Source organism: Neomonachus schauinslandi, chromosome 10, assembly GCF_002201575.2.
Source record: "Neomonachus schauinslandi chromosome 10, ASM220157v2, whole genome shotgun sequence".
NCBI lineage: Eukaryota > Metazoa > Chordata > Mammalia > Carnivora > Phocidae > Neomonachus > Neomonachus schauinslandi.
In genome coordinates this window covers 6,658,692-6,671,087 of record NC_058412.1, presented here as the reverse complement: position 1 = coordinate 6,671,087, position 12,396 = coordinate 6,658,692, and the positions used below count along the sequence as shown (strand labels likewise).

Genomic DNA, 12,396 nt, shown 5'->3' with positions numbered 1-12,396 from the left:
AGGTCCTGATCTCAGGGTCCTGGGATCGAGCCCCACATCGGGTTCCCTGCTCGGTGGGAAGCCTGCTTCTCCCTGTTCCACTCCCCCTGCTTGTGTTCCCTCTCTCGCTATGTCTCTGTCAAATGAATAAATAAAATCTTAAAAAAAAAAAAGAGTGTCAGGATACTAAAATGTCTGAAATGGAAAGTGGGTAGTCTGGCACCAATCTAGGGGCAGAGATCCTCAAAGACCATGTACGAGATACTAGGGGTTTTCTAAATTTCAGCGTAGTTCATTAATATACGCCCCAAACAATGGTAAGTCTTCCTCCCAAAAAGAGAAAATTATGATCGGTGTAAAACATTTTAATTTATGACATTTTCAATAAATGAAGTTAAAAGAGAAGAAGTACGTGTGGCGCCTGGGTGGCTCAGTTGGTTAAGCATCTACCTTCAGCTCAGGTCATGATCTCCGGGTCCTGGGATCGAGCCCCGTGTCAGGCTCCCTGCTCAGCGGCGAGACTGCTTGTCCTTCTCCCTCCCCCCATCCCCCTTCTCATGCTCTCTCTCACTTGTGCGCACGCTCTTTCTCTCTCAAATGAAGAAATAAAAAAAATCTTAAAAAAGAGAGAGAGAGAAGTAGGTGTAAGTACTGAGGGTGAAGACTCCCGGCAGGACGCTCCCATACTTGAAGCAATGAGATACGCTCTATTAGTCTGGAGACTGAGCTCACCCTCCTGCCGGACACGGAGGGTATGGCTGGAGAACACGGCTGTTCTGTTACCCACACAGCAGGGTGGGACGCCTCTCTGCCAGGCTCGGCCCACCTCACACGGGCAAGGCCGCAGGCTGCCCCACACCCCAACAGAACCTCACTAGTGCTTTACTCTGCTGCTAGAATATCTTGTAATGCCGATCATTTGCGTAAAGTAAGTTCATGACTTAGGTGCATGTTGGTCGGTGGAATTTTCAAACTCCTCTTTCGATGAGAGTGAAGTGAGATTTCCTGAGCCCCAGGGCCGCCCCCAGATCTCACACCGGAACTCCATCCTTCCCTGGGCATATGCTGGCCCTCTTTCCACCTGGGGCAGCTCTGTGGATGGGGAGCACGTATGTATCACCCCCAATTCTCTGAAACCAAGACAGGGACTGCATCTCTGGGAATGACCTTTCAGCAATGTATCCTCTAATGCAGCCACTCGTTAAAAAGCTACCTCTCAGCACAGAAGTGATCCCTGGAAAATCTTTCCAGGATCCTCACATCCATCTGGTAAGAGGAAAAGAACCTAAGAAATTGGGCTGACTTTATAACCAGTTTATTTTCACACATGTTACATTTCTGGAGCTGCCTTGTTTTTCCTCTGATCCTGCATAACTGCAGAGAAAATTCATCGGTTCTCTGAAGGTGAGAATCTCACCCATTAGTAAAAAAATCTCACTTTATGTTAAGTTGGCCTTTCTCTGGAGATGTTCCAACTGCTTTATAAATACCCTCTCACACTGCAAAGCAGGTAGGTGGTAATTCTTCTTTCTGGACAAGGGAAGAATTGACAATCCTAGCCACCCAAAACGGAAATGTTTTTAACTGCCTGAGAGAAAGTAAAAGCAAGGCTTTAAAAATAAGAGATAGGACAGATGTGCCCAAAAATAGGAATAAGAATGGTATACAAGATACCAAAAAAGGAGAATTCTCCTGTAATCGGCTGGCTCTCAGCAACAGCTTCTTAGAAGCGGCCACTCCGTGCTCCGGTGGCTGGGCAGCTTCGCCAATGGCACCAGCCCAGAAAATCAGGCCTGGTGAATCTAACTTTGGCACAAATAAGAGATTTCCTCCCTCTCTCTGATCTTTGCCAGAGACAGGGTCAACAACCCTAACTCCATAAATTAAAGCTGAAAGCAAAGGAAAGCGCCCGGACTCAAAGCTACTACCACTAGGACTTTTAACGACACGAGGGTGTCACCCGCGTCCTGGGCTGTAGCTGACAAAGAACCCTCCCCACTCACTGCTTTCCTCTTGATGCTGGCCCTGAGTGGGCCTGGTTTTCCCACCATGAGGGAAACTGAGGCCCTGAGGCTGCCTTGTGGCCACTGCAGCTCCGTCTGGCCTGCGTCTTACTTGACGCTTTCCCCACACCACCGTCCCTCCTGTTCCATCTTTTTCCCTCCAGAAGACTTGATCAGAAACCTTAATTTCTTTAAATACCACCATGGACACGGTATGGATTTGGCGTTTTAAGAGCCGGATTTGAATGGCAACTCTGTCGCTCGCTCACTACGGACCCGGGAAGTCACTTATGGACAGACGAAGGTAGCAGGAGCTGAACCGCCTAGCGGTCAGGAGGACGGAGCGAGTGTCCCCTTCATGCCTATCCCGAGGCCTGCCACACCATGGGTGTTCAGTAACCACCGCGGAAAAGGGAGCAGCACCTGGGCCTGGCCCAGATTCCCGGATCCTGCAGTGCTCAAAGTGGCCAAGCAGCCTTTGCAAGGTCCCGACCTGCCCAGCCTTCAGTTTTGCAGAAAATCCAGAAAAGAAGGGGCAGTTTTGTTTAAACGTGCAGCGGCTCGTGTTCATAAGCAAGTGCAAGCTGGCCTCCTGAGGACTCCACCGGGTGGAGTGCTAAGGTGGGCTCTCCTCCACCTGCAGGCACACAAGCAGGGGCCACGCCAAGCTCTTTAAAGACCCCAGAGCCTCCTCAGTTATATAATCTACAGAGCGGGGAGAACCCGGACTCCCTCTTTGGAGCTGCTGTAAAAATTAAGTAAATTAAGAGTGTAAAGCGGGGGCCTGGGTGGCTCAGTTGGTTAAGCGACTGCCTTCGGCTCAGGTCATGATCCTGGAGTCACGGGATCGAGTCCCGCATCGGGCTCCCTGCTCGGTGGGGAGTCTGCTTCTCCCTCTGACCCTCCTCCCTCTCATGCTCTCTGTCTCTCATTCTCTCTCTCTCAAATAAATAAATAAAATCTTTAAAAAAATAAAATAAAATAAAAAAAGAGTGTAAAGCAATTGGCTGGAGTCTATACACAAAACCAGGTATGGTTCTATGACCTCCATTCTACAGCTAAGAAAAGCCAGGTCTGGAGAGGAGCTGAATGGAGAGGAAAGAGGAGCTGCCTGGTTGCTGCTCATCCTGCAGGGATCCTTCCCGCCGCTTCCCTTCTGGCCCAATCCTGTTTCCTGACTCACACCTCTTCCTCTTTCTTGGCTTCCCTCTTCATTTCGCTAAAGCACACCCTTTAGAAGTTTGAGAAATGACGCACGGGAGCTAAACTTTTTGAGCCTCGCATGTCTCTAACTCTACTCTCATGCTCGGTTGGCTGTAATTCCAGGTTGGAATTCTGTTCCTCAGGATGTTAGTGGCCTTGCTCCATGCCTTAAAGTTTCCAGTGTTACTGGTGAGGCATCCAATACCACTGATTCCTAATCCACCATGTGCCTTCTGGAAGTGTGAAGATATTGTTCGCCATTTCACACGGAGATATGCCTGGGGCCTCCTCCCTCCCTGTTCTGGGCTCTGACCAGCCTTCAGTTGGGAGACGAGAGTGGTTGGGTTTCAGGGATCATCTTGTCCTCCTGTCTTCCATTCTCTCTGAGGAGCCTGCCCGCTGAATGATGGGCCTTAAGGATTAATCCTCATCTATCTGTTTTCCACTTTTTTTCTGGTTTGCTTTGTTTTTTGGTCTATTTTCTGACAGACTTCTATCCCAATCATGTCACTGGATTTTTGCTTTAGTATTTTCTTACATTAATTGTCTTTCCCCTTTCTTTAACCATAGCTGCATCCCTACTCCTTCCCTCTGATACATCTACTCCAGTCTCTCAGAGGAATGAAATGTAGTTTCTTTAAAGTTTTCTTCTGCTATTTGCAATACCCTGTTTCCTCTAAGTCCTTTCTCTGCTTATTTTGGTCTCTTTCACTCTGGAGGCTGTTCGCTCAAACTCAGGAGTGAGGTGCCCAGAGCCGGGATGGGGCCGACCCACTGAGGGGCTGGGAGAGTGGGATGCAGGCTGACTGTGTCCCAAGAAGCCCTCCACAGGTCTTCCCTGGGGCCATTCAGTTTCTCCAGGTCAAAAAAAAAACCGCTCCAATCTAACTCAGTGGTGAGAGCCTAATGAGCATGTCTGCCAGGGTCCAGGGAGCGGGGGCTGACGGGGGGCTAGGGCTCCCCAGTCAGGACGCTCACTGCCAGCTTGTTTGGAGCAGGAAGAAATGGGTGACGAACTCCATAAAAGCCCCCAAGAGATTGCAAATGAGCCTGAGTAAAAAACTTAAGCACAGTAACGGCTTTTTAATTTTACCACTTCCAACTGAAATTTTGTACAAGTGAAGATGGGGAGAGAGACCCAGAGCCTTAAGGATCTGGGTTCTTTCCCTTCCCCGTTATTAACGCGTACACAATGTTCCCTTCTTTCTGCCCCATCAAGGCCAGATGTACAAACCCTCCATCATCACCATTTCAAGAACGATGAGCTACTTTATCACTTGTTATTTGCTTGCTGACAGGAGAAATGAGAATAGCGCTGCTGTTTGAGACCTTGACCTGCTCTGGTCACCCATGATCTTTAGAAGCTGGGGGAGAAAAACAGGAAAGGGAGGCTAGGGCCATCCCAGTGCATATTCTCCTTGTGGAAGAAGCCAGGCAGCAGGGTCACACTTGTTCAGAATTCTGTTCCCACAATGTGGAAGGCACAGAGCTGCCAAGCACAAGAAAGAACCCCATTCACCCACGTTACCCAGCACCTACCGCAGGCAAGAAGTCCCAACTCCATGTTCCCACTTGCTTAAAAAGTGACTTTTTTTAGGCTCTGCATTTGGGAGCATAAAAGGCCTTTAAATATTCATGGCAATTTCTGTGCTTTGATTATAGGTTACCTTGCTGTGTAAGACAGGCCCGGAACATATTTATTAAATACTGTAAGTTTAAATGCCTCCCATAATTACCAGAAACAGACGATTCTACACAGTTTAGAAACTTAAAAATTGAAGTCAGAGGCCCTTAAGAAGATGAATGCATTTATCCATTTTGTCCACAGCTGTGCACATTTAAAATGCTGTCTTGAATTTAAAAAGCCGTGTTACCTTAAAAATTGCAATTCTAAAATTTATTCCAAAGTGACCTAATGGGTATAGAAAATTTAATTCCTTTAGGCACCGCATGAGCTTTGAAATTTATTCGCAGCTGATCAGACACACCTTGGCTATCTACCTTCCGACTAAGGGAACCGCAGGTATTTAACACACGGCCCAACGGCTGCACATGCGTGAAGACACTTACCAGGTTTTTGAAAAGTGCTGTCAACTCCTTTGTAAACACCGAGAACTTCAGGAACGCACTTCCTAAATCTGGGTCATCTCTGCACACACAGTTGCCCCCGAACTTCTCCAGAGCCTGGGTGTACTGCTCCTCGTTTTCCACATGAGCTACAACAGCAGTGGGAGACATACCGTTAGTATAGCAACCTCTCCATCCCCATCCTTAACAGCTTCTCCCTAAGTTGTGAATAAAAAACTGAACACATTAGCAGGATACAGATCTGAAAAAAGTCAAGTTGCACCAGAAACAGAAATCACTTTGCTGTCCTGACAATGTCCCGATGCATTGGCAACGGGTCCCAAGGAAGGAGCACGACAACCAGAACGGAAAGAGCCTCCTCGCACAAGCCCCCCAGTCTCCAGCGCATCAGATGAGGCTCCAAGGGTACCCCGATGCCTCCCACATCTCCTAGGACTCCTCCGTGGCCTACATGATGGCAGGAGGCACCAGTCCAGCCAACGGACTCAGCCCTCTCCTAGAAACTCAGCAAGAGATGCCTGCTCCTCTCTAGTGTGAGGCTCACAGCCCTAACCAGGAGCCACCTGCCACAGCTCTCCTCTCCATGCAGCAAGAGCCGGGGACCTCGGAGCATAGGCTGGGGTCACAAAGGTCAACTGAGCGCCTCTGTGCTACGGCTCAGATGCATCCTCTGCTCAGGCGCCTGACTCCTATACATCCCACAGATGTTTCCTTCCTCCAGGAAGCCTTCCATGACTCTGCCCTGTGCCCCTGGTATCTGGTTTTGGCGCTTTCCTGTCCTTGCTCTCAGCATGGACATTGAAATTGTCTGATAATGTATTTCTCGATATTAGAAGTATTTAGAGGACAGGGACTAAGTTTTACTTGTCTTTGTGCCTGAAATATAAGACAACACACGTGTTGTCGGAATAACAACAAAAAAGCAAACGCTTGTCATCCATCTGACAGCATTTTACTATGATTAGGCCTTAAAACAGCACCTTTAACATGCGGAATCCTGGATTCTGGGTCTCCAGCTCTGTGGTTCCCAATCCCTTTTGGACATCAAAATCATACATGGATCTTATCAGACTGTTAGGAGCCACCATCCTGCCTCAGATCTCTAACTCAGAAACGGGGCGAGGGGCGGGCAGGTAATTCTAGTAAGTTAATGTGGTTGACTATAATCCCCTCATTTTTAGGTCGGACATAAAATTTTAAGTGAATCCAGCCAGTCCATGATAAAACAACTATTGTTTGCATCAGGCACCTGATTTCTTTTTTTTTTTAAAGCTTTTATTTATTTATTTGTCAGAGAGAGAGAGCACAAGTAAAGGGAGTGGCAGGCAGAAGGAGAAGCAGGCTCCCCACTGAGCAAGGAGCCTGATGTGGGACTCGAACCCAGGACCCCAGGATCATGACCTGAGCTGAAGGCAGACGCCTAGCAGCCTGAGTCACCCAGGTGCCCCAGGCACCTGATTTCTATGTTTTCCTCGTTTCAACGAGAAATGTAACACAACTATTTTGTAGGCACAACAGGGCAGACAGACATGCAGCGTAAACTTGTATGTGAATGCCATCAGATACTTCCTCGGGTAAATAAAACCGCTGTCAGCCAATGCCAATTCCTGGGCCTGGTAACCGGGGGAAACGAGGGGAACATTTGTTTGTGATGGACAGCCCTTGACCCTGAGCCAGATTCCTATGATCCATGAACGCCATGCCCACCCATCTTACCAGGGAGGTGCTATGCCCTAGACCTCCAGTGCTGACCTTCGGGGATTCCAACGTGGGTCTCACAAACAGAAGAGAAAATTAATTTCACTGTTGAAGCCCTTTTCCTTGTTTTTTTCTTTGACATTTCAGAAAAGTACCTGAGAGTTCTGGATAAATTAAATGCGTTTCTGAGACCACACTCAGCAAATAAGACAGAAAAACGCACACACGGGCCCCGAAGAATGTGTACCAGAGCCGGAAGAGCTCCCAGATCTGGGTTCCAGGCCCATGCCTTCCAGGGAGTACGTGACTCCGGTGGGTAAATGGCCAAATGTCTAAGCCACGTGAAGGCTAGAAATCCGCCATGAGACAGACTCACAAGGTTAAGGTAAGAATCAAAGAAAAGCATGGGGACACGAGTTCAGCCACACTCAGCCACATCCGGCAGGACACACGGTACTGAACAGCGGCATGGATGTCATCTCTAGGGAGCACAGACAGCATATGCTTTTTCTACACCTCACAACAACTTTATAAGATCTATGAATTCTTTCTCATCATGGTGAAAATAAGTCAGGGCTCAGAGAGATCAGATGAGTTGTCCTGGGCAACAGGGCCAGCAAGCCGCCGAGCCGGGCTTCAAATCCAAGTGCGTCTCACTCAAAGCCCACTGTTCTGCTCTGTACTGATGTTTCTTCACGAAGAAAAACAGCTTCCCTAGCCCAAACCAGGGGTCCATGTTTTAGATTTTTAAAATTCCATTTCAGAGATGGGTCAGTCATACCGTCTAGGTCACTCCAGTTAGAATTCTAGCTCATGTGGTTAATGGTGAAGGAGAGTTCCTTTCAAACCACACGCTCCTCTCTAACTGTTTCAAAGTTGGTGGTCCAGTCGTAGCAGCTCCAGTGTGGCTCTGGAAGGTAGTGACAGCCACAGCAGGCATCTGGGGCTGAGGTCACTCCACTGGGTGAGAGAAACAGGAACGCAAAGGCCAAAGTCACCTTGGGAGCCACATGGTGCCCCGGAAATAGTGCCCATACTGCTCTAAGTGAACACCCAAAGGGCGGGAGGGGGGGGGAATTCCCTTTCAGTTAATGCCTATTAGGCGGCCTTTAAGCCTTCGTTCAAGTTAACTTGGTAGCACTATGAGGTCTTAATGTTATCATCCCTATTATCTACTGAACAAATTCGGTGAAATTCAGAGGGATTACAGACTTGCCCGAGATCACACAGTTGGTAAGAGGTAGGGCAGGGGTAAATTCCACCCTCTGCTCACTCTGCAGGCTACCTCCCAGCCCGTGGTCACCTGTGGCAAAGAGGAACCTGTCTTCTCGTCACCGGCAGTCAGCCAGCCTGACACAGAGGAGAAACAAACAGCAGGGCTTCACACTCCAGCACCAAGAAGTACAAACTTCCTATCACCCCTCCTTCTGGGCTTCTCAACTGATTGCCTGGTATAGCTTATGTTTTTAAAAATTCTTTCCCTTACAAATCTTTGAAACAATGTGTTGATTCCCATACCCCAATCATGATCAGTGAAGTTTTGAGCTCATCATCATCACCATAATCTCATATATTTATATTTGAAGTGTCCTGGCCCACTGCAATCTTTATTTTCTGATGCTCAGACTGTCCCCAGCTTGCATCAGTGGAAACCTCTTCACGCTGCTCTAGTTGGGGTTTTTAACACAAATTTCTCTTCTTGCAAACAAATTTGTAGCTTCTTGATAAAGATCATAGCCCCGTATCTCTCCGTGACTTCCTGAAACACCCAGCACAGTGCCCACTGTAGGAAGAGTAAACCCTCCATAAATATGTATTCACTGACTGACCTACTGCCCCAGATCGCCCGAAGTTTGAGATTTTCCTACTAGAGAACAGAAAGTAGTTGAGTGCCTTTATTTTTCTTTTGCCAGAAACAAACTTAAAATAGGAACCTGAGATAAATAGCTTGGGAATAAAATTTCTGGAAAGAACCCAAACTGGTCTATCAGCTTTTATTTACAAAATTGTTGAAAGCTGTTTCTCTAAAAAGAGCTCACTCTCTTGCCTACCCCGTTGTTCAAATGTATCTTAAACTCTGGTTCTTATTAATGATCCAGATCCAAACATCTTTGATGTGGGAGGGACTTAGGGAAATGAGAACCCAAGTCCCTGAGACCACGGCAGGACAAGAAAGACCCTGTTTCTTCTCAATTCTAACCCCGCAGCCCTTCCATTTCCCACACCTCACAGCCCAAAAGTCCCACTTCCCACCAATCTAATCAAAGGGATGAAATGAGAGATTCTCGCTGAAAAATCTATGAAGCCAGCAAGCACATGTACATCCTGAATTTAGAAGGACTGGGTTTTACTGTGTGCTTTTTAATTTACTTGATTCTGTTATTTTTAAAAAACCCTCATATCAAGGAGAAGGCCCAATGCATACAGTTCAAGCAAAAACGAATGGATCCAAAAAGGATAAAAGGCAGGTCCTTTACTCCTCCTCGGCGGGCCAAGCACAAAGAGGAAGCAAGGCAGGGACCCAGCACTGCCAAAGGACAGCCGGGGTCCCACAGTCAATTCACCTTCAACCAACCTCTACGTCCACCTCAAATATTTCACTCATCACCTCCAACCCTGCGACAGGGGTAGGACATGCTGGGACGGGACACAGACAAGAGTGGGCACGGTAGCTGGCATCAATGTCCAGGAAAGAGACAGGAAGCCACATCACTGATGGCCTGCTATGTGCCAGGTGCTGAGGATTCAGAGACGCCAAGGAGGGATGTCTGAACTGGGGCTGCAAGGTCAGGTAGTAATTTCCAGAGAAGGAACAGGAAAGTAATCAACCCCAGGGAGCAGCACGGAGCCCCTTGTGTTCAGAGGCTGCGAATGCTTTCTTGGGTTTCAAGCCCCTGCCTGCTCGCAGCTCTCAGCTCTCCAAACCATCACAGGGCAGCCCAGGCCCCACGTGCCAACCTCCTCAGGGCCGTCATGCCCACAGCTGGGCCTTTTCAGGTGAAACGGGACGTGGTCCAGAATCCTCTCTTTACAGACAGGAAACCAAAGCTCAGAGAGGGTGCCGACTTGCCCAAGTTCACACAGCAGGTTTGCAGCAGAGCTGGGGCAACATCTCCGGTTTCCTGACGCCCAGTCCTGCTACGTTCTCCTGTGGTTCGTCAGCCACGATACTCGGCTCCAGGCTAACACCAGTGTGTTCCAGGCCTCCAGCCAAGCACACGCACTGGTAACCAAACACCCAGGGCCACAGCCAGAGAGAAATGGGGGTCAGTAGGTGACCGTGACTAGGACAGGCCAAGCCCCTGCTCCCGGCCAGACCACTGGCCCCTCAGGGGTCCACCTGGGGCAAACTCCTGCTGACACCCCCTCCCCATGCCAAGGGTGCATTTAAGAAGAGACGTATGTTCTCTGCAGGAGCAGCTTTACAAAGACACTCCCTAGGGCGCCTGGGTGGCTCAGTTGGTTAAGTGACTGCCTTCGGCTCAGGTCATGATCCTGGAGTCCCAGGATCGAGTCCCGCATGGGGCTCCCTGCTCGGCAGGGAGTCTGCTTCTCCCTCTGACCCTCCTCCCTCTCATGCTCTCTGTCTCTCATTCTCTCTCTCTCAAATAAATAAATAAAAATCTTTAAAAACAAAAACAAAAACAAAGACACTCCCTAGATGGCATGGTGATTAATATTCAACTGTGTGCCACAATTTCAATGTCAGGATAATCTGCACAAGTGAGCATGAAGAAGACCACTTCCCCTCACGATGGCGACCCCACACATAGCCTGGTTTCGCATCTGAGTTGGAGCACACAGGCTCCTGGGGGGATAACTGCTTTAAGTCAAAGATAATCCTGTTTCCGACAGGATCTCTGCCCTGTGATCTTCCATCCCGTGGGAGAAAACCATTTTTAGAGCTTTATTTCCAGAGTCAGCCCAGATGAAAACCTTTCGGTTCACCATCTGGTAATCTGAATCAAAAGTCTAAAACATTTTTGCCATCTAATAATCCCACTTCTAGAAATCCATTCTAAGGAAATAATCCAGGTGTTCAGAGATGTGTGTGCAAAATAATTTGTAAAAAGTGAAAACAGAGAGTGTATCAAGCGCCAACAATGTGCAAATGGGTAGATAACCGTCTCTACAAAATGGAATATTCTGTAGGCTTTTGAAATCATGAAGTAGGAATATGCTCAGGACAGAAGACATGTTTCAGGAAAAAAAAAAAAGGCAGGATATAAAACTATATTTAGTCTCAACTTTACAAAAAGTTAAAATGTAGAGAACAGGCTGAAAGGAAAATCCATCAAAATGCTAAGTGGTGGTAAAAATAGCAAGCACTCCATCAGGGTAGCTGGTGTATGCCAGGTACCAGCCCAGCTGTCTATGCAGCACTGCATCCTCTTGCTGTGGGTATCCTTCAGACGCGGGAGCTGCTGTGGGGGTGCAAACAGCCAGCCCGCCGGGGGGGCCCGCAGCTCCCACCGGCCAGGCCTCGGCCACTGCCCCGCACCACAGCCTGTCATCCAGGGAGTAGGACCTGCCTCCAGTCATGATGTTGTATTACTGCTTCTCTGAATCTTCTAAACTAAACTCATATCATCTTTATAATTAGAAAACAACATGCAGAATCGATACAATAAAAGAAACTGAAGTGTCTGCTACACTGGCTAGATCACTTTGGCTCTCTGTGGCCGAGCCTGCTGAGGACATTATAATCTTTCTCCACTGAAGTCTCTCCCGGACAAGCTGACATGACAGAGGCAGCCTCTGGAACCTGAGTACCCACCTGAATCATCTCTGACAAGACAGGTACCTACAAACCAGAAAGGGTTTGATGAGAACACCCTTCCTATTTTACAACCCCTGGGCCCACGCTCAAGACAAGCAAGACAAGAGAAACATGGTCTCTCTCAGAGCTTCATCACCTGCCATGTCTCCAACATACTGTGCTCTTTTCTATGAAACTCATTTCCTTTAACCCTTTCGTGGGGCGTCTCCTTTGACCTTATGGAAACCACCAGTCCTTATGGAGGGGATCACGGATGTTTTTAGTCTGGTTATGTCCAGCACAGGAAGCTAGCAATGAAGTTATTAATTAAGGTCAAGGTGTGGGCTGGCTACTAAAATAGGAACACTTTTGGGCGCCTGGGTGGCTCAGTCGGTTAAGCGACTGCCTTCGGCTCGGGTCATGATCCTGGAGTCCCGGGATCGAGTCCCACATCGGGCTCCCTGCTCAGCGGGGAGTCTGCTTCTCCCTCTGACCCTAACCCCTCTCATGTGCTCTCTCTCATTCTCTCTCTCTCAAATAAATAAAATCTTTAAAAAAAAAAAAATAAATAAAAAAAAAATAAAATAAAATAAAATAAAATAGGAACACTTTTGTCTGAGATCACCACATATTCTTTGATCCTGCCCTCAATAAATGACAACAAAC

At 48.0% G+C, this 12,396-nt stretch overlaps 1 protein-coding gene across 5 annotated transcripts in view; it reads right to left on the bottom strand.

Annotated features, from left to right (window-relative positions):
• The window catches only part of ASAP2 (ArfGAP with SH3 domain, ankyrin repeat and PH domain 2), a 111,309-nt gene that overhangs the window by 85,885 nt on the left and 13,028 nt on the right, over positions 1 to 12,396 (bottom strand). For 4 of the 5 annotated variants that reach the window (XM_021697683.2, XM_044918623.1, XM_044918624.1 and 1 more), the window contains exon 2: positions 5,256 to 5,401. The exons of the other annotated variant lie outside the window; for it this stretch is intronic. In XM_021697683.2, coding sequence (XP_021553358.2) covers positions 5,256 to 5,401 — 146 coding nt within the window. The remainder of the gene's footprint in view (positions 1 to 5,255; positions 5,402 to 12,396) is intronic. 5 annotated transcript variants of the gene reach the window in all.